The sequence below is a fragment of the Stegastes partitus genome, unplaced genomic scaffold (assembly GCF_000690725.1).
Source record: "Stegastes partitus isolate 25-593 unplaced genomic scaffold, Stegastes_partitus-1.0.2 Scaffold486, whole genome shotgun sequence".
NCBI classification, from domain to species: Eukaryota; Metazoa; Chordata; class Actinopteri; family Pomacentridae; genus Stegastes; species Stegastes partitus.
The window spans coordinates 243,228-263,304 of NW_007578217.1; the positions used below are offsets into that span (position 1 = coordinate 243,228).

The following is a 20,077-nucleotide window of genomic DNA, read 5'->3' on the forward strand; positions in this document are numbered from 1 at the left end:
CGGCCATTAAAACACAACTGTAGTTGTCAAATGACCAGTGAAGCCGCCTATAGGCCAGAATTATAAAACTGGTTTGCAGTTGTATATGAATCACCGGAATGCACGTGCTTGGCATGCATTAGCGCATACTCACTACAGTGACATATAGTTTGCTAAAGTTTTTGCAGTGTGCATACATATTTTTTTTTGCCCAGCGAGCACTTTAGAGGAGGCCATAAATCGGATAAATGTAATACGCTCTATGGATAAAGAAGATGAAGGCAGGGAAATGCTGTTCATAGGGAGTGGAGGCATCACCTTGTACAACCCCATCGCCCTACAGGCAAATAAATAAATAAATAAATACATGATGCACAGTGTGAGGATGCAGTGTATTATTGGTAACGTGCAGTTTGAGAAGTCAAGTAATCCATCGTCAGTAGCACATTTATTACTGTTGTGCAAAAATGCATTCCAGAGACGGTTCTTTGCATTGATCTTAATTAATGTGTATGGTGAGATTATCAGAAAACAGTAGGATTATAACATCAGTGGAATACCAGTGCAAAAAAACTGCTCTCAGAAATGGCTCTGCAGTGACTAAACAGGCGCAATTCTGTCTCTACGTGTTAGTCGTTCCATTAAATGACAACAGAAACATAAAAATATGTCCTTGACAACAGCTTTACTGGGACTTCAGCTGTATTTAAATGCACGATGTGTAAGCAGAGAGGGCAGGAGAGATGCAAAGAGATGTAAATAATGGCTTTAGGTTGCATAGAAACACAACAAGCAACATGAAAACACGTGAAACCACAGCCAGTCTTTACTTGCTGGTTTCAAATGTGGTTTGAAGTTTCCACCCTCTCTGAATGTCCTTCAGCACCAGAGTTTCCACATAGTTCTGACTTGTTGTCATACGTCAAAATACATTTGCTGCGTTAGGTGCACAATCCTCTGGATGTTCAATTCCTGTGATGCTGGGAGTGCAGGAAGACTTTTGTGTTCACTGCAGGGCATTTGGTGGGCTTTGCTTGTTAGCAGCTAGAGTTTGCTGTTGAAAGTAAATTAATCTTGCTGACAGCGAGGTGGCTACTCATTCTGAATTGAGAAATGGCAGAAATAAATGCTTAACCAGCTTTTATTTTACACCTCCACACACAAAGAAAAAAAACAATAATAATAAAAAAAAAAAACATATTTTACTACATGAGGCAGTGTTTTTCAAGAGATTCGTCTTAGTCAGACTTTTATTTTTTATTATTATTTTTATTGGCGTTTTATTTTGAAGGGGCGCTGCCGGATGTGTTTTTGTTGTTGCCGTTGGCGGAGCGGATCCACAGCTTCACGCCATTTTAAGACATCGGCGAGCCGTTGAGCAGCTAGTAGCTTAAGGGCAATGTGATCGACCCCTTTGAAGCTATGCCGAATACTTAGCGGTTTAAAAAAAAAAAAACAAAAAAAACAAAACTTGCTTTACGTTATTAGTTGATTGTTAATCCGGTTGATTAAAGATTGCTAACCCAGATTACTCTTCCAGCCATGTCGACGGAGGGAGCAGCCGACCAGGTAGCTACGTGCAGCAAGCTAGCTCTTGCTTAAGATAGCATGATGTAGCTTGTGTGTTATTAAGGATACTGTCTGGAAGTCGACATTGTTATAGTTAAATGCATTACGTTGTGACTTTTTTTATGCAGCACTAATAGCTAGTATCGTACAATTCGTCGTAATTCGCACGGGGTTTTTGAACGCGAAGCTATAAGTTTAGCCTGTTGTACGCCATATTGAGTGTGACTAGTTTTTAGCTTTGTCGCTACTTGACGCTAGTTTATCCACACGTTGAGCTAACTTTAAGATTACCTGCATGTTAACGTGTTATTAGCAACTGCTGCTAGTTAGCTAGTCAGCTTTACGAAGTGTAGTTTTCACTGTGGTGGATGCTACTCATTGGCGCCAGCTAGCAGGACCTAGCTAGCTAGTGGGGGTGGGGGGGCAAATGATATCTTGTGTTTTTGTTTTTTTTACCTATGAAATATGTGAGAGTCCTTAATCTGCAGAGGCAAGCATCCAGGCCCCGTGTATGAACGCCTAACCCATCCACATGTGTGTGTTCAGCGGTGTGGTGGCCCTCTCCAGCAGCGTGGGCCCTGAGACACATTCAGAGGCTTGACCATTTTGTCCTGTGCCTTTGTGTTGTCTCGCCAGGCAGCAGCAGAGTACATCCCCGAGAAGGTGAAGAAGGCAGAGAAGAAGTTGGAAGAAAATCCATATGACCTTGACGCATGGAGCATTCTGATTCGAGAAGCACAGGTTTAGTGACACAGAGTTGTATTCCTGGGGGTTGGGGGAGGCGGGGAGGTGGTTTTAAGGAAACTGGGACACTAAGGGTGGGGGTTATAGATTGTTAAAATACAAGGCACATCTTTTTTTTTGTTTTTTTTTCCCACCCACATTATGCTTCTTCATGTGTTTAATGGTATGGAATGTAAAAGCATTCTCCTTCTTTAGAACCAACCCATAGATAAAGCGAGGAAGACATACGAGCGACTTGTCTCGCAGTTCCCAAGTTCTGGCAGATTCTGGAAACTGTTCATTGAAGCTGAGGTTAATACTTTTTTTCTTTTCTTTTTAGTGTGCATGGCTGGGTTTTTTTCTAACAATGATCAACAATGTGATTTTCACACAACCAAAAATGTCTCTTTACGTCAATGACGTTTAAAGTCACAGTTCTTGTTTGGAATCGCTGAGCCTGGCTACGCCGGTTGGACTTATCAGCTCGAATTTGTATAGTTTTCATCACAAATCTAACATCGGTGGTGAAGAGTAACGAACACAGACGTTTTCACAATTTGAACCCACCTGAAAATATCTACATGATGCATTGAAAACACACAAAGAATGATATCAAACCTAACTTTAAATTTGTCGGGCTCCAGCAGGATTCATAAAGAACTGTGCCTTTAAACACAAACAAAGGGGAAATTAGCTCTTAACCATTTCTTTTTCACAAAAATCTTATGTTCCCAGGATTATAAAAAAGAAAAAAAAAACAACATATTCTCTGCGCCGTATTTAAATGGGGTTAAAGTGCATTTGTTGCATGTTTGGTCTGCAACAGTATTAAAACTGTTTTAATAGTATTGGAGTGCATTAGCCTTTTATTCACTTGTCGTGTCAATTTATTGCCTCCTGTGTCATTTCTTTTGGGTAATTTTATAAACAAATACTCCGATTGTGTGGCCCATTCTTTCCTTGAGACGTTTCTCCCCCCCCCCCACTCCTCCTGAATACCCGATGAGTGACCCATTTGCCTTGACGCCATCGACGTGCTTTGCTCTTTTGCAATCAGCTATTGATATGATTAATTCCTCCTTGCACACAGTCATATAGTTGCTAACCTAGTCCAGTCCACTTCCTGACGCCCTACACCTTTTGCTGACGACCACTGCAGCTAGTGTTGAACACACAGAACCAGACAGTTAAGAGGAACGATTAACTCAATGTTGTGACGTGAAGTGCAGGTTTATGTTGAGGTCGTTGTGCTTCGTCATGGGGTTACTTCCCCGAGTGAAGCTACCCCTCATTACTTTTTGCCCCCCTGGTCTGCAACCACTGAAACAGATAAAGAACACATTACTGCCTTTTCCCAATGGACTGGGCTTTCCAGGGACTAGTTTTTGTAATTGTGCCAGGAACACACAAGTGTCAGATTCTACATTACCAACGTGTTGCGCCCTCTAACAGCATTTACAGGCAAACACAGAGAATTATCTTATTCGTAGTCATTGGTTAGTTCTGCATCATACTGGACAGCAGATGAGAGAAAGAGGAAGTTCAAACATCAGACACTACTGGTGCTTTGTTCGTCTGAAAGGCAGGGAAACCGTCATAGGTGAGGCATTTAATAATCAGTAGGTTTGATAGTAAACAAAGCAGTATTTAGGATCAGGATGAGACACATACTGGGATGTGGAGCTTTAGTGGACAGATGAAAGCAGATTGATGTTAGAGTGACTTATAATCATTTATAGGAAAGATAAGCTACATCCAAAAAAGAAAAATCTTATCAGCTATTGCGTAATCAGATGTTTTGCATGTCAAGCGTTGAGGCCAGCTTAGCGTATTGAATGGAGTAGTTGTGAATATACGTGCATCTAACAGTAATAATAAAACATGTAGGGACACTTGTAGAGCTTTCCTCGTACACACAGGAATACTCCATCAACTGAACTCACTCTGAGCACATTGTATTGCAAGTAGTGAACTCCCTTAAAGTTAAATGAAACCTTAATGTCATTTTCACTCCCTTTTAAGTCTCTGTTTTTTTTTTTTAACCTCTTACTCTGCCATCTTTCCCCACTAAACTTCAAACAGGTAATGTCACACCCCAACCTAAGATATATTTAAATTATATTTGCATAGAGGAGAGGCTTTTTTTTCCTTTTAGATACACACTAGATATATAGTTTGTTAGTTTTTAAGCTCTGCAGAAGATATAGAAGCAGTGAAATTCTCAGCATTGTAACATAGCACAGGGCATTTGCTGGTAAAGTATTTTTATACCTCATATTGTAATTCATAGTAAAAGTAAAGAAAACAGTCGCCACCCTACTGGTAAGTATATGGACCAACTCTCAGCCTCCCCCTTTTATTACCGCCACATGTAGTTTCAATTTACTAAATGTAGATTTTCCTCAATTGGATCCCCCTGTAGGGCTACAGAGCAAAAAATCAAATTTAATCCATTTTTATTTATTCTTTCAGTTGCATTACAGACCATAATACACCCTGGTGTTAGTGTGTGACAGTCCTGCTCCTTTATTGTTTTACAAAGACCTAATTTGCACAAGTCGCCCCCTTGACAAATCACACTAATTCTTTTCCATTACTCACACTGTTTCAAGGCCCAGTCGTAGATTCCAGCTCGATCAGGTTCATTGTGCCCAGTGCATTAACCAGAACCCCCAGCTGAGTGTGGCGACGTGTGCCTTCTAGTGAAGGATACCAGCACGTGTGCAGACTGGAGACTATTGTTGGTTTATATTTGGCCCCATAACACGAAGACATGAGGTAAAGATGTTACATGAAGTCGAGCATATAGAGGCCACGTCCTCTTTCAGGACACATGCTTTAAAATAAAACTCCCGTTCATTGTTCAGCCGTTACTGTATTGCTCTATGACAAAGAGGAAGATTTGTCTTGAGGGAGGAAAAACCAGGACTGACAAGGAAACATGCATAATTCAGATCAGCTCAGAGTCTCAATTATTTTCTCTTAAGGATGGATCTTTTATTTTTTTTCGTATTTGCAGTGTTCCTACTTCATAACTTGAATGCAGTTTGGTTTCTGTGTAGCCACAGTGGAGCTGGAACAACACTGCATGTCTGTAACTGTAGTGTAGAAACACATCCTGTTTGCCTGCTGGATTTGATCCCATAGGAACAAACTTAAACCTCTTCGTTAAGATTATTTCCATTGAATTCTTAAGAAGCTGGACAGTGTAGTTATCGTTCACAAACAGTGATTTCATCTCTAATGGATTTCTTCCTTCTACCTACTTTTCTACCTTTTACATTCTTGATGTCTTAGTCTATAGTTTAACTTTGACGTGAACTTTCTTTTTTTTTTTCATATCAAAGTAAGTCAATAGCGTGCTGAAGGAAACACAGGTGTATTGTGTGTGCTTTTAAGGGCCTCATCTTCAGTAGAAGTTGAATTCAGGAGGACTCTGTTTTTTATGAGGACATTGGGTGACCTGGGGTCCGTTTCACAAAGCAGCTTTAGGGAAGCTCTCCATCATTTCAGGGTTAACAGAGTTTTCACTAAACCTGCTTTGTTAAATGGACCCCCGGTACTAAAAAAAAAAACAAAAAAACTCACCTTTAAAGCAGAACAGAGCGATTCTGGCGTGTTCCACTGTAGGAGGAGCTTTCAGGACATTTCCACCAGTTTGTCAGCAGACTTGTTCAAACACAACCTCCCTACAGAGAAGCTCGTGTCAGTTATTGAGCACATGACATGTAGTGACGTTAGAAACTCTAGCATTTAGGATAATACACAGTTTAGATTTTCTGTTTGTTTTTTGAAGCATTTTTAAATAAAATTTCACCTTCAAACTCGTATCTTGTATTTCTACGGCCTTGCATTTCTCTCTGACTTGTTTTTTTTAGAGTAGGTAGTGAAGGTCACCTGTCCTAGAGGCACTCTAAACTGCAGCGTCCCTTCTAGGGAACTTTTACAAAAATGTAGTTTTGAATAGTTTTGCAATGCTTTGCCCATTTTTATAATTTTTTTTTTTTTTGCAAAATTACCAGAGTGCTCATCTTCCAGATATTTAAATATATTTTACACACACTTATGTAGACACAGATAACAGATATTATGTGTTTTGGGGCCTTAAAGCAGTAGTGGACAGTAGAAGTGAGAAGCACTAGGTGAATATAGAGCGTGAGACATTGCAGTCACAGTATTTAGCCTTTGCCTCCATTAACAGGCCTCAGGACGCCACAGAAAGACGACAGGGCGGCAGGATTGTGTGAATATTATCAGCACACCTCACTGTGCGAGCACACTATTATTTTTCAAGCTGTAACGTCAGTACATCGTTGAGAAGTTGACTTTTTCCTCTTAACTTTTTACACCTTGAGGCCCCAGCAAAAAAAATACACACAGTTGTCTTACAGCAGTGCACTGTGCTGTCTCAGTCCTTGGGGATATTTCCCTGCCGTGTCGAGTCTATGCTGCCTTTTTTTTTTTTTTTGTCCAACACTAATGAAAACACAGCTTTTTTTTTTTTTTTTTTTGTCTAACACTAATGAAAACACAGCGGTGTAGAGTCGGTGTACCCGCATAAGTCTGGAGTGCTAACACCACAGAAATACCAGCCGCCACACCTGTATGTACTGGAGGGCGCTGCGAGGCTTTTGCACATGAACATTATGAAATTCAGCACGGCAGCAGTGTTTACCGAGGGAGGACGCACACCTGAGGCTGTCAGAGGAAGACACTGTATCCCTCAGATTTTTTAAAAGTATTTTTCTTGAAATTAATATTTAAATATTTAAATTCTGCACTGTTTCTGTAACACATGGTCAATGGTGTTTTTTTTTTCTGGGTTATGTGGCGCAACTACAAAGAAAATAAACCCCTTTCTAAAAGTAATTTGTCATTCTTGTGTGAATTTCACTTTGTTGATCTTCAGGGTTGTGTGTGTGTGTGTGTGTGTGTGTGAGAGTGTGAGAGAGAGTTTGAGTGACTACATTTGCATGAACGCATGTTTCCTGTAAACCTTAAAGTCGAGGAGACTTGGAATAACGTTGCATTTACACTCTTATTTGCAGATCAAGGCTAAAAACTATGACAAGGTAGAAAAGGTAAGTGTCCGTTACGTTCATGAAATCTGGGAAGGGACGTCTGAGTGTCTAAATATTCTAGTTGTCACCTTATAATTTGATTTTTTGCTAGAATATGCATAATACCAATCATAAAATCTTCAAATCAATATAAAAGGCATGCTGTTTTGGTTCTAATAAACACACAAGGTGCATATAAAGAAATAAATTAAGGCCCTTTACAGTATTTTCTCTGAATTTCAACCTACTAATTTATGGGTACTGTAGTGATGCGATTAAAAACAACAAAGCAATGCAAACTGTTACTCTATAGGATCCACACACACACAAATCCATGATATTTAATTGACGGCACAGTTAACCTCTCTGTCCGTGACACTCCACACTTTTAAGAAATTCCTTCAGTGTGTCTTAAAATGAATGTAAAAATGATTCAAACTGAAGTTGGAGGAGCTCACAGGAGTTGTCGGCCACATCTGAGGGTTATTTTTATTAAAGCAGAGTAACAACTCTGCTGCATAAAAGCTGGAATCCCCTCTGAATTGGTTTTTGTTTCCCTCTGCGCTGCTTTTGGCAAACACCACCGACGATCTGCATCATAGTTTGGATTCAATCAGCCAATCACTGAAAATGACCTGATGATGTTTTTTTGCTGAATATATACACAATGTGAGTTTGTGTCTCAGTCGTGTCATCTAACGTCCTCTTGCCGCTGTAGTTGTTTCAGAGATGCCTGATGAAAGTGTTGCACATCGACCTGTGGAAATGCTACCTCTCATACGTCCGAGAGACCAAAGGGAAGCTTCCCAGCTACAAGTAAGACGACAGGCTGAGCTGTAGCGTTGAGTACAGCGTGTTGATTCACTGCCTTCCTGTAAAATACACATTTTTCATCGTACGTTTATCTTCCCACCGTCAGAGAGAAGATGGCCCAGGCGTATGACTTTGCCCTGGATAAAATTGGCATGGAGATCATGTCTTATCAGGTGCGCAGAGCCGAACTATTATTTGTGGTTTAATATACATTTCTGTTAACTGTGCTTCTCTAACGGTGATCTTTGACTTCACAGATTTGGGTAGACTACATCAATTTCCTGAAGGGGGTGTAAGTACTTTTTCTAGAAACCTTTTACGACCTCCTGAACTGTATTCGCCTGAACGTTAACATTTGATCTTTGTGTTGTATCAGTGAGGCCGTGGGCTCATATGCAGAGAACCAGAGAATCACGGCTGTACGGAGGGTTTACCAGAGAGGCTGCGTGAACCCCATGATCAACATCGAACAGCTCTGGAGAGATTATAGCAAATACGAGGAGGTGAGTGACGCACAAAGGCTTTTAAACCGTCTTTTATCTGCCTGATTGAAGCGTGATGGAGCGCGAGACTGATTTGTGTGTTTTCCTGAACAGGGAATCAATGTGCATTTGGCCAAAAAGATGATTGAGGATCGGAGTAGAGACTACATGAACGCCAGGAGGGTGGCTAAGGTGAGACCTGGAGCAAAGGGTTTTGAATCATGTTTGTTCTGTCTTCGAATACTGATCATTAAATGGTTTGTCATATTTCAGGAGTATGAGACTGTGATGAAGGGGCTGGACAGGAACGCACCCTCGGTCCCGCCCCAGAACTCCCCTCAGGAGGCCCAGCAAGTGGAAATGTGGAAGAAGTACATCCAGTGGGAGAAAAGCAACCCACTGCGCACAGAAGACCAGACCCTCATCACAAAGAGAGGTGAGGGTTTGGGCTCAACATGTATAAATGTATTCATACCCTCCCATTACAGAAGGAATAAAACAGCTGGAATAGGTTGAAATTGACTAAAGTAGTAATAAATAAAAATGTAATGAACATCATGACATAGCTTTTGAATTGTGGTTCAACAGAAATATCTAAAAAAACAAGCATGATGGGACCCGTAAACTAATATTCTGTTGAACAACCGTTTGAGCCAATTACTGCTATCCAGTGTTTCTGTAGCTCTTAATCAGACTTCTGCACCTGTTGACAGGTGTTTAGATTCCACTGCTCATCAGCAAAGTGCTCGGGACAAATTTTATTATTTTTTATTTTAATTCTTTTCACCCACAATCCAAAAGCAATGTCTTATTTCACTCAACTATAATTTAGCAAATTTTTATTTATTATTACTTTTTCCGTTTCTAGTTATTTGAGTGACTATTGTGAATTTTTCCTTTTCTTTAATGGAAGGAGATGAATACATTTGAGGACGACTGTATATATTCCTCAAAAGTACTGATTCCTGTTCATTTTTTGGGCAGCAGTCAGAAGATATAAAGGATGTATGAACATTTTTTCTCCACTAGAGGGCATAGATTCTCTCTCTTCTCCTCCATCATGCTTTAGATGAACTGATTTTGTTTTTTTGGGTTTTTTTTAACACCTAATATTGTATTCCGTTATTGTGTTCTGTGGTGCAGTGATGTTTGCCTATGAGCAGTGCCTGCTGGTGCTGGGCCACCACCCCGACATATGGTATGAGGCAGCACAGTACCTGGAGCAGTCCAGCAAGCTGCTGGCAGAGAAAGGGGTGAGAGATGAAACCTTTCAGTCTCGGATTTCACACGACATGCCAGGTCAAACAGTCCTGGAATTCTTTAACTGTTTGTTTTTCTGTCTCTCAGGATATGAATAATTCCAAACTCTTCAGTGACGAGGCAGCTAACATCTACGAACGTGCCATCGGGACCCTCCTGAAAAAGAACATGCTTCTGTACTTCTCGTTTGCCGACTACGAAGAAGTGAGTTTTGCATTCAAGCACGCGCTGCTAACCGACTCGTGGGACGACGGGGGGACTTAACAGCACGTGTCTTTTGTCGTGTCAGAGTCGCATGAAGTACGAGAAAGTCCACAGCATCTACAACAAGCTGCTGGCCATCGAGGACATCGACCCCACGCTGGTCTACATCCAGTACATGAAGTTCGCAAGGAGGGCGGAGGGCATCAAATCAGGTCGCACCATTTTCAAAAAGGCCCGGGAGGATCTACGCACACGTCACCATGTGTACGTGACTGCAGCGCTGATGGAATACTACTGCAGCAAGGTAGGAAGGCGTAGTCACATGATCAGTATGCAGGCTATGTGATGTCGGTGCACACTTTCAACTGTTTCTCTCAACAGGATAAATCGGTGGCCTTTAAGATTTTCGAGCTTGGTTTGAAGAAATATGGCGACATTCCAGAGTACATACTTGCGTACATCGATTACCTCTCACACCTTAATGGTACGTTCCACCGACAGATTGATCTCAGTGACGTCTCAGCATCCGCCTTTAAAAGATGAAAAGTGTCTCTCCTGTCAAAAGTAATGAAACCGTGCCCTGCTTTTCTTTGTGTGTCATTTCTGTCACCAGAGGATAACAACACCAGAGTTCTGTTTGAACGTGTCCTCACCTCAGGAAGCTTATCACCAGAGAAGTCGGGGTAATGTCAACATTAAATACAACCACAGCGCTTGCGTGTCCGTGTCATAAAAGTGACATCTCTGACAGTTAACTTGTTTCCTCAGTGAGATCTGGGCTCGGTTCCTCGCCTTTGAGAGCAACATAGGAGACCTGGCCAGTATTCTGAAAGTAGAACGCCGGCGTTTCACCGCGTTCAAGGACGAATACGAGGGCAAAGAAACGGCCTTGCTGGTGGACAGATACAAGTTCATGGACCTGTATCCCTGCTCCACCAGTGAACTCAAGGCCCTCGGATACAAGGTGTGCATGTTCTTTTTTTTTTCTTCTTTTTAACGCATCCTGCCAAAACAGGTCAAGCTTTTCTGTTGACTTGAGCTGATGTTTAACTCCGCTGCGTGTTTGTAGGATGTGTCTCGTGCCAAACTGGCAGCGCTGCTCCCAGAGACCGTGGTGGCCCCCTCCGCGCCTGCGCTAAAGGACGAAGCTGACCGTAAACCTGAGTACCCCAAACCAGACACCAATCAGATGATCCCCTTCCAGCCACGTCACCTTGCTCGTACGTACCCCCTTTGGCTGCTCAGGGTCTTCTTTCAAATCCAGTAAACACATAAAAGCCTTCATGTAGGAGAAATCATTGCACACAGGGCTTAACAAATGTATTAGACCACCACCTAGTAAAAGGTTTGTACCCTAAATTAACAGCATTAGTAATTATCAAAATCATTTCTTATGTTTCTGTAATGGTTAACACACCAGCATGTAGAAGCTCTTTAACCAAAATGATATTTTTAATGCTAAAGTATAGTTATTGTTATTGTTATCCATGAATTTTCAGATTTACAGTTTTACAAAAAAACAGAAAAAGTAACAAAGCACTTTATTATTTATTGATTAAGATGTTAAATTAAAGTTATTTACTTGCATTCCTGAACAGAATAATTTGTTTTAGTGGTTGAATGTTGCGCTTGATTAATTTCTGACTTCTCAGAGAAGCCCAGTGGGCCGGATCGAATTTGGGTATGAAAAGGTGAATTCAGTATGAAATTCCTCACTCCTGTTAAAACTGGTAAAACGACAAGAGCTGAGTGGGAATTAAATCGAATCAAATCAAGTTTATTGTCACTTTGCTGTACATACACAGTTGTACAGGCAAGATGAGAGAGCGTTTCTTCAGGATCCAATCACTTAAAACAATTTTTAAAAAGAAGTGTTTGCATATCTGGATCAGCAGTTCAGCATTCTGACAGCTTGTGGAATGAAGCTGTTGATCATTCTGGAGATTCTTCCTTAAATTTAAGCACTTATTGATTAAAGCACTTCCTAATGCTGGATGGTCTATAAGATTTGTTAAGCGCTGTGTGTTGTGTTAGTTTAGCAGGTAGGATGCGGCGTCTTTCCGCTACGAGTAAATGCATCGAAGGACTCATGTTTGACGACGCTTCTCATGTTTCCTCCTGCAGCTCCAGGTCTACACCCCGTCCCTGGTGGAGTTTTCCCAGTCCCCCCAGCTGCCGTAGTCCTAATGAAGCTGCTCCCTCCGCCTACGTGCTTCACTGTAAGTGGCAGCAGCTTAACGCTATCAAGCTCATGTTCACTGCCAATGAATACAAAGCAGCAGATTTTTATTTTTTCATTGTCTTACTGCGAGGATTCAAAGAGTCTGTGGTTGTGTCTTGCTGCAGGGTCCCTTTGTCCAAGTGGATGAGCTCATGGAAACTTTCAGGAGATGCACACTTCCTGAGAGTAAGTTGTGTGTTTTTTTTTACCAGCACTTTTAATGAATCCATAGCTTTTCTATTTTTAGCCACATTAGCAACGTGGCTTCGGTGGTAGAAATTATCAGCTGGTTGGTCGGTCATGAACACTTTGGGTGCTGACGGTGTGTTAAACCCTAAAACCTGCTGTGCTCTCTGTCCTCTCTGTAGCCGTCGATGCTGCTGTAGAGCTGATCACTGGTAGACAGCCCGATGCAGGAGGGGAGGGCAACGGAGCCATGGAGAACCACGCCGTTGCCAAGTCACTCAAGAGGCCTAACGCAGACTCAGACGAGGAGGACGACAAAGGAGCCGTTGCTCCTCCCATACACGACATCTACCGCGCACGCCAACAGAAGAGGATCCGATAAACTCAAACACACATGGAGCCCTTCAAGAATGTAATCTCTAGCAGGTGGTCATATAGGAGAAATGTACACGGCAGATTATACATCCCCTCATCTCTGTACAGAAGACGAGCATACACACACACACACCATCACACAAAACATGCATACAGTATGCACACCTGAGTGTTTATGTGTTTTTTTTTTTGTTTTTTTTTTCGTTTTGTCAACAGTTTTTATTTTTAAAGACTGACCCTTATACTGTACAAAATTTTTAATTCAACCATTGGTTTTGGCACACAGCTCCGTTTTGGCCTTGTTACGCTCAAGGGATGGCAAAGTGGAAAGAAGCTTTTTTTAGATAACTGGAGGAAACACAATTCCTTTCAATAAAAGTGGAAAAGAATTCAACTGGACTTTGCTTTTTTTGTTTGTTTTGATTTATAGCTTTGCTGACACCTTACGGGTGGCTCGGCGGTTAGAAGGTTGCCGGTTCACATCCCGGTGAGGACACCCGGGATCTTTCTGCGTGGAGTTTGCATGTTCTCCCCGTGCAGCGTGGGTTCTCTCTGGGTTCTCCAGCTTCCTCCCACACAGTCCAAAAACATGTTGAGGTTAATTGGTGATTCTAAATTGTCCGTAGGTGTGAGTGTGCTGACTGGTGACCTGCCTTCACCCTGAGTCAGCCCCCCTGTGACCCTAGTGAGGATTAAGCGGTGTATAGATGATGGATGGATGATACCTTATGTGTTATTGTCACGCTTTTCTGCCTCAGGCTGGATCTGGGGTGGGCAATCCTGGTCCTGGAGGGCCACACTCCTGCATGTTTTAGATGTTTCCTTCTTCCAACACACCTGATTCAAATGATCAGCTCATCATCAAGCTCTGCAGAAGCCTGATAAGGATCCCGATCATGTGAATCAGGTGTGTTGGAAGAAGGAAATATCTAAAACATGCTGGACTGTGGCCCTCGAGGACCAGGATTGGACACCATTGGGCTGGACGTTTCATTTCAACAGCGGCTGTAGGCTTTATAACCACCACTAGGCTGCACTATGAGACGCTTGTGTTCAATAATCAGATGTGGAAGACAGCAGGATTTTTCCTGAGCTTACTTTGACACAACAAACACGAGGATTTGCTTCTCTTTGGCTTTGTAAACCTGACAGTTAAAAATGCCAACTGAAATAAGTTTGCTGTTTCATTTCTTTTTACAGTAACAAAAGCCAACCTTTCACCTTAAACTCACTAAACTCATCAGCTGCCGTAACAAAAGCTGACACTTTATTTGCTCGACTGGATTGAAAAAAGCACAATGCACATTTTTTAATACCGGGCAGCTGCTCGTTTTCACATTGTCCTCAGCAGGTAATTATTTGCACAGCACTGCTTTGTTGTGAGTACGTGGCGGCCCTATCTCAGCTCCTATTCACACGTCGCACTGTAGTATCAAGCAAATTATGCAGAACACCTCTCTACGCCCACGTAATGCCTGAATGCTGCTTTGTGCTTCGCAACGCTGATAGTTTTTGGAAACTAAAACAGCTGAAAAAATAATGGATTTAGACAGGATCGGGAGGGAATAATTTAATTGTGTTACAGTAAACTATTAGGTTATTTCATTGCTTGTTGGCCTTTTCTCAGCGTCTCCGTGGTGGTTTCAAGTCATTGATTACAGCTGGAGAATCGTTAAAGCACATTAAGAGCTCTGTGGGTTTGTTTTCTAGCGCTCTGGGCGTAACTAATGTCAGCCGAGAAAAAAGAAGAAGAAAGAAACGGTGCTGGCCTCCCAAACTACTTTTAAAAAAACAATTTGCACATGGACAGTTTAGGTGAATCAGCAATTTTTCAGATTTTTTGTCTGACATGAGAACCTCAGGAGAAAAAAAAGCAGCATTCACAGTTATGCCACTCTGTTAGGAAAGAAAAACAGAGGACCGTGTTTGTTCCATGCACTAGACAAGTCCTGCAAAACTGAACATTGTTGACATTTTGTGGATTAATTACTCAGATACGATTTGCTGTCTTTACGTCAGGAGCAGCGCCACGTGAATGTATGAACGCTAAACAATACCAGTTGAATTTTACTATGAGACCTGCCAAAATACAAACAAGATGTTTGTGGTTTAGCTTAGTCTAGGAATTCTTCTTGGAAATTTGGAAGCAATTTCCTCATCTGATTAGAAACATTACATAAACCTTATTTCAAACCCTGAAGATGACGCTGAAACGCGACGAAGGCTGAGGAAGAAAAACAACAACAACAACAACAAAAGTACAACATCTGTTTTGTTGATTTTTTTTTCGACAAACACAACAACCCAGAGGGCTGAATCTCATGAATGCTTCTCACTGTTTACTACAGAGAACAACATCAGACTTTCAGATTTCCAGTTTCAAATTTCCGTTGGAGGGTTCCTCACACATACTTGTACTGTACATCACATTGTATATGAGAAGCCGACACATTTTTTTATTGCTAACACTGATCCTATTGCACAAGCACAGACAATATACCCACTGATAAGCGACGTCCGGATGCATCGTTAGACATGTATCGCCATCAAAATGCATTGTGATGTGAAAATATTACAAAAAAACTAATCTCTCAGGAACACTTGGTTCGTTTTCTTTCTTTTGGATAAAATAACAGTCTCGTACAAAACCTTATGAACACATTGCATGTTAGTGTCCTGCACCAAAAACCAAAAAAAAGTAAATACGTCCTTAAATATTGCAGCTTATTAAGAGTCTCTACAATTAAAATTCACATTCTTGTTCAGTAGTCGTAACTATTTACAGATGGAGGAAAAGAAAATCGTCACATTAACCTCTTTTTACATTTCATACATGATTTTTTTTTGTTTTTCAAATTAATAAATATTACCGTAGCAACATGTTGACACTTGACAATCTATTTCCAAAGTACTGGATAAAAATCTCCGGGTGTCCTTTGTAAAACTGTCCCAGTAGCCGTCTCTTTTCCTTCGAGGAGAGTTTGGGGTTCTCGTGGACAGTCCGCAGCAGAGACAAAAGCTCCTCTTTAGTGGTTTTTTGTGCGTTTTCTGAGTAGTCCTTAGCGCTTACTCTCGTGCAGTATGTCGACCCTGCAGCAAAGAGAGACAGGGAAGCAAGAATTAGCAAGAGTTTGTCTTCGTCAACAGCCAGAGGTTTGATCGGAAAATCTGCAAACCTGTCATCATGTCCGGATCCTTCCCCGTCATGATGTTCATTATTCTGTCGCTGACCATCTTGTGCAACGAGACAGGGATCTGGTGAAAGGGAGCAAAGTAGTTTATTTATCTTGACTTGAAGATCCAGAATTGAGATAAATACAGTCACGTTTCTTGCAGACGTGCCGACTCCAACTCACCTTGAACAGGTCACAGTGGTTGTCCATCATAAACAGAACCATCAAGTCCACCTTTCCTTTGGAGAGTCTCCTGCTATAGACGATGGCACCAGAGAAAGACCTCTTCACCGCCATTCTGTTCTCAATCTGAAAGAAAGAACTCCAAATCAAAAACATACCTAAAGAATAAAAACTTAAAGTAATCATTATGCAAAAATCACTTCTCTCAGTAGTGGATCATTAATATTGATGCATCCACTTTTTAATTGAATGTAATGAGCTCATTTTAACATTTTAAAAGTCTGACACTAATGTACAGATTCACAGAAGTGCTGACCTCTTTGTGCAGTTTGACTTCCTGCGATTTGGCTGCGATGGCCATGAATCTCAGGAGCCTCCGGAGCTCCTCCCTGCTGCGCGAGTTCTGCAGCTTCAGGCTGAGCTGCAACGTCTCCAGAGCGAGCTCCACCTTCCCGTTCACTGACAATAAAACAGCTCTTTTTAATACGTCTGTGAAGCTTCATCCAGGTCACGGTTATTCTCGTAGTTTAGTCGTAGCAGTTCCTTGAAGACGTTTCATCCGAGAGGCTTCATCAGCTCTGACTGACTAGTTGGGAGTTCCACATACTGATATCCTTAAGGAGCCATTAACACCTGGGTTTCAGTTTTATTTGAGGGTTTGTTGCTCCTCCCTCTTGTTATGTGAGTCCTTAGTACTCCCCCTGCCACAGTGGGGTTCGTTAGGGTCTTTTGTGGCCTCTTGGATGAGAGGTGAAACGTCTTCAAGGAACTCAAGCAAGTATAATTGTTTTTAAAAAGGCAGCAACATAAAGAGTTCACAAAACCTCAGATCCGACTCGCATTCATCATTAACAGAAGACCCGACCGCTTCTCCTCTTACCGAGCAGCTCCGAGATGCCGGAGTGGATGTCGAACACGTGGTTGCTGAGCAGAGGCGGCTGCTCGGTGTGTCCGTAGTGCTGAGTCAGCACCTGGTAGAGCAGCTCCTTGCACCGAGGCAGGTCGTCGGCACAGCCGGCCAGACCCCGACTGACCTCCACCACCAGCTCGTCGGGAAGGAACTCCAGACAGTCCACCGCCCCTGACATCCACTCATCAGCCCTGAGGGAGAAGGATGAGTAAGTATTATTTTTTTTATATATTCATATTTTTGGGGCTGTTTGCCTTCGTTTGATTGTTTGGAGATGCAGACAGGAAATGAGGAGGATGAAGAGAGAGGGGCTGACATGCAACCAAAGGCCGTTAGACAAACGATGGCGGGTTTTGTAGCATGTGCCTTAACTGACTGAAATGTAATGATGTCAACAGATTAGAGAGTCAAGGTTAAGCAACAGGGCGAGACTGGGAAGGTAAAATAAGCACTTAGAGTTTAAGGATGTGGAGAGAACTCAGTTGCTCCCACTACACATGGAGTTATTAGCAGATAGAGTATGTCACAAATATATTTTATTATATCTTTACATGGGACAACACTGAAGAAATGACACTTTGCTGCCATGTAAAGTAGTACAGCTTGTATAACAGTATAAATCTACTGTCCCCTCAAAATGACAAACAAAAGTGAGTACACCCCCAAGTGAAAATGTGGCCCAGTTAGCCGTTTTTCCTCCCTGGTGTCATGTGACTCGTTAGTGCTACGAGGTCTCAGGTGTGAATGGGGAGCAGGTGTGTTAAATCTGGAGTTGGTCACTGGAAGTTTAACATGGCACCTCATGGTAAAAGAACTCTCTGAGGATCTGAAAAAACAAAAGAACTGTTGCTCTGCATAAAGATGACCTCTATTCACTTTTGGGACATACTGTAAAACATATATGGGTTTAAACCAGGCAAATAAATCAATAAATTCCTAATCATCTACATGATATAAAACCAGCAGCAAACAAAGGAGTTCATCATCGCCATTGTTCATCGTGTACTGAAGTGGAGCACTGAGTGGAACACCTCACTATAATAAACACTGTATAAGTCCTGTATTCCAAATTTCTTGATGCTAATTTCTGAAAAATATCAACAACAAAATATACTTAAAGAAGTAAAACTTAAAGTAATCATTATGCAAAAATCTCTTCTCCCAGTAGTATATTATTGGATCATTATTATCGATGCATCCACGTGTAAGAGCAGCTTTTAAACTGAATGTAATGAGCTCATCTTAACCGCCTCATAGATTGATGTTAGTTAATAGTAGTTGTATTTATCCTCATACGATGCATCATAGTTTATAAACTGGTCATGTGATTTGCATGCAAATTCTGAACTTTCACCATATTTGCTAACTATAGCTTTTAAATAAATGTGAAAAGTGTTTCAGAAATTCTCTATTATGGCAAAATTGTGTTTAAGTGCAGTGTATTATTTGAGTACATGTACTTCCCACCACTCAGTATAACTGTTCAACATAGTTTCCATAATTAACCACTACTGAAATGATTATATTTTAGACACTAACACATAATTTTGTGATCAATCCAAATAAAGAAAAAAGTAAATGTGTGCTTAATAGGTTTGTGTTTTCTTATTAGTTAAAGAGCATGGCGTACTCGGACATGCTGAGTCATGTTCAGCAGGCAGAGAGTTTCCAAAAACCTGCAGGTTAGAACCAAGAAAGCAATTTAAATAAGAAACTTAACACTGATTAACACAAGATAACTGCAAAAGCCTCACTGTGCTTCGCTGAACGCCTTCAGAACCTCTCTGTCCAGGTAGCTGGACGTGTACAGCAGGTCGGGGTCGCTGTCCATGCCGTGCAGAGAAGGCCGCGATGTTTCCTTCCCCTCCAGCAGGTTCTCCAACAGGGGGAGCTCGATCAGCTGCAGCAGCCGGAACACCGCCTGCTGGTGCCACACTTCATCCACAACTGTGAAAAACACCACCAGAGTCACGCAAAGTGTTTGTTGCATGAAAACATCGTGTCTGTTTTCCGTCACACTGCCGCCTCTCATCAGATAGAAAGCGACTTACGCTGCTGCGAGAGGCCGAGGTTGATCATCTGAGGGGTGATGGTCGAGCTGAGGTTGAGGTTTCCCAGCACGTCCTCCAGCGATTTGTCTGTATTTACCGGGGAGTGGGTGGAGTAGCTCAGCACCTCTTGTCTGAAGAGTCACATAATAACAGCAATCAGGGGAAATGAAAAAAGATAAATAGACTTATTACAGGGACGGATGTAGCATCAGAACGGTTTCTAGTGGCTGTTGTTCAATCACAGTTTGCTTCTGGTTTGATTATGTCCCCTTTTTACACCGAAAAAGACTAAATAAACGCTCATTTTCTGGCATTAAATTATCATCAGACACGTGAGGTTTGTCTTTTCTGTTTGTTTAAACTCTCCCTGCGGAGACTCGACTCGGTGCACGCTGCAGAAACAAGACGCGCTTTGTTTGAGACAGTTAGAGCGCATGGGTCCTATGAAGCTTTAGACTCGTCTGAGTGACAGCCTCAAATCAACACCACATCGAAAGTGGATCGAAAGAGGTCAAAACCAAACGGCCGAGGCCACGCGTTAGAACCACACGAGCGACTGCCTGTCTCTGCCGCCCTCGACAGCCTCCCTGAAATTTCATGTTGCACCCTTGATGTAAAGGAGAATCGCCTGAGTTTGAAAGAATAGTTTAACATTTTGGGAATACGTTCTGAACAGCTCGCCTGGCACTATGATGAAATCCACATCACACCATCTCCATAGGTGTCTAATTAACTCAATACATGTTAAAATTAAGTGTTAAATGAGTGACAAACTGGTTCTGGGCTGGGAATCGTGAGCAGACAACAAGCACGAGATAGATAGATAGATAGATAGATAGATAGATAGATAGATAGATAGATAGATAGATAGATAGATAGATAGATAGA

General features: G+C 41.8%; 2 protein-coding genes across 2 annotated transcripts in view; one reads left to right on the forward strand and one right to left on the reverse strand.

Moving 5' to 3' along the window:
* The first annotated feature begins 1,323 nt into the window (after positions 1-1,323).
* On the forward strand, positions 1,324-13,266 carry cstf3 (cleavage stimulation factor, 3' pre-RNA, subunit 3). Its single transcript, XM_008287080.1, has 20 exons — positions 1,324-1,548; positions 2,185-2,289; positions 2,488-2,583; positions 7,320-7,352; positions 8,050-8,147; positions 8,251-8,317; positions 8,402-8,436; positions 8,521-8,647; positions 8,741-8,818; positions 8,900-9,062; positions 9,770-9,879; positions 9,974-10,090; positions 10,176-10,394; positions 10,472-10,574; positions 10,704-10,773; positions 10,859-11,054; positions 11,160-11,310; positions 12,215-12,309; positions 12,437-12,497; positions 12,680-13,266. Exons 1-20 carry the CDS (start codon positions 1,522-1,524, stop codon positions 12,877-12,879), a joined length of 2,151 nt encoding a protein of 716 aa, XP_008285302.1. The 5' UTR covers positions 1,324-1,521; the 3' UTR covers positions 12,880-13,266.
* Positions 13,267-14,427: 1,161 nt separating this feature from the next.
* The window catches only part of depdc7a (DEP domain containing 7, paralog a), a 10,381-nt gene continuing 4,731 nt past the window's right edge, over positions 14,428-20,077 (reverse strand). Inside the window, exons 3-9 of the mRNA XM_008287082.1 lie at positions 19,190-19,320; positions 18,893-19,085; positions 17,109-17,329; positions 16,545-16,687; positions 16,229-16,354; positions 16,049-16,127; positions 14,428-15,962 (exon numbers count right to left, since the gene is read on the reverse strand). Coding sequence (XP_008285304.1) covers positions 15,739-15,962; positions 16,049-16,127; positions 16,229-16,354; positions 16,545-16,687; positions 17,109-17,329; positions 18,893-19,085; positions 19,190-19,320 — 1,117 coding nt within the window. The 3' untranslated portion in view covers positions 14,428-15,738. The remainder of the gene's footprint in view (positions 15,963-16,048; positions 16,128-16,228; positions 16,355-16,544; positions 16,688-17,108; positions 17,330-18,892; positions 19,086-19,189; positions 19,321-20,077) is intronic.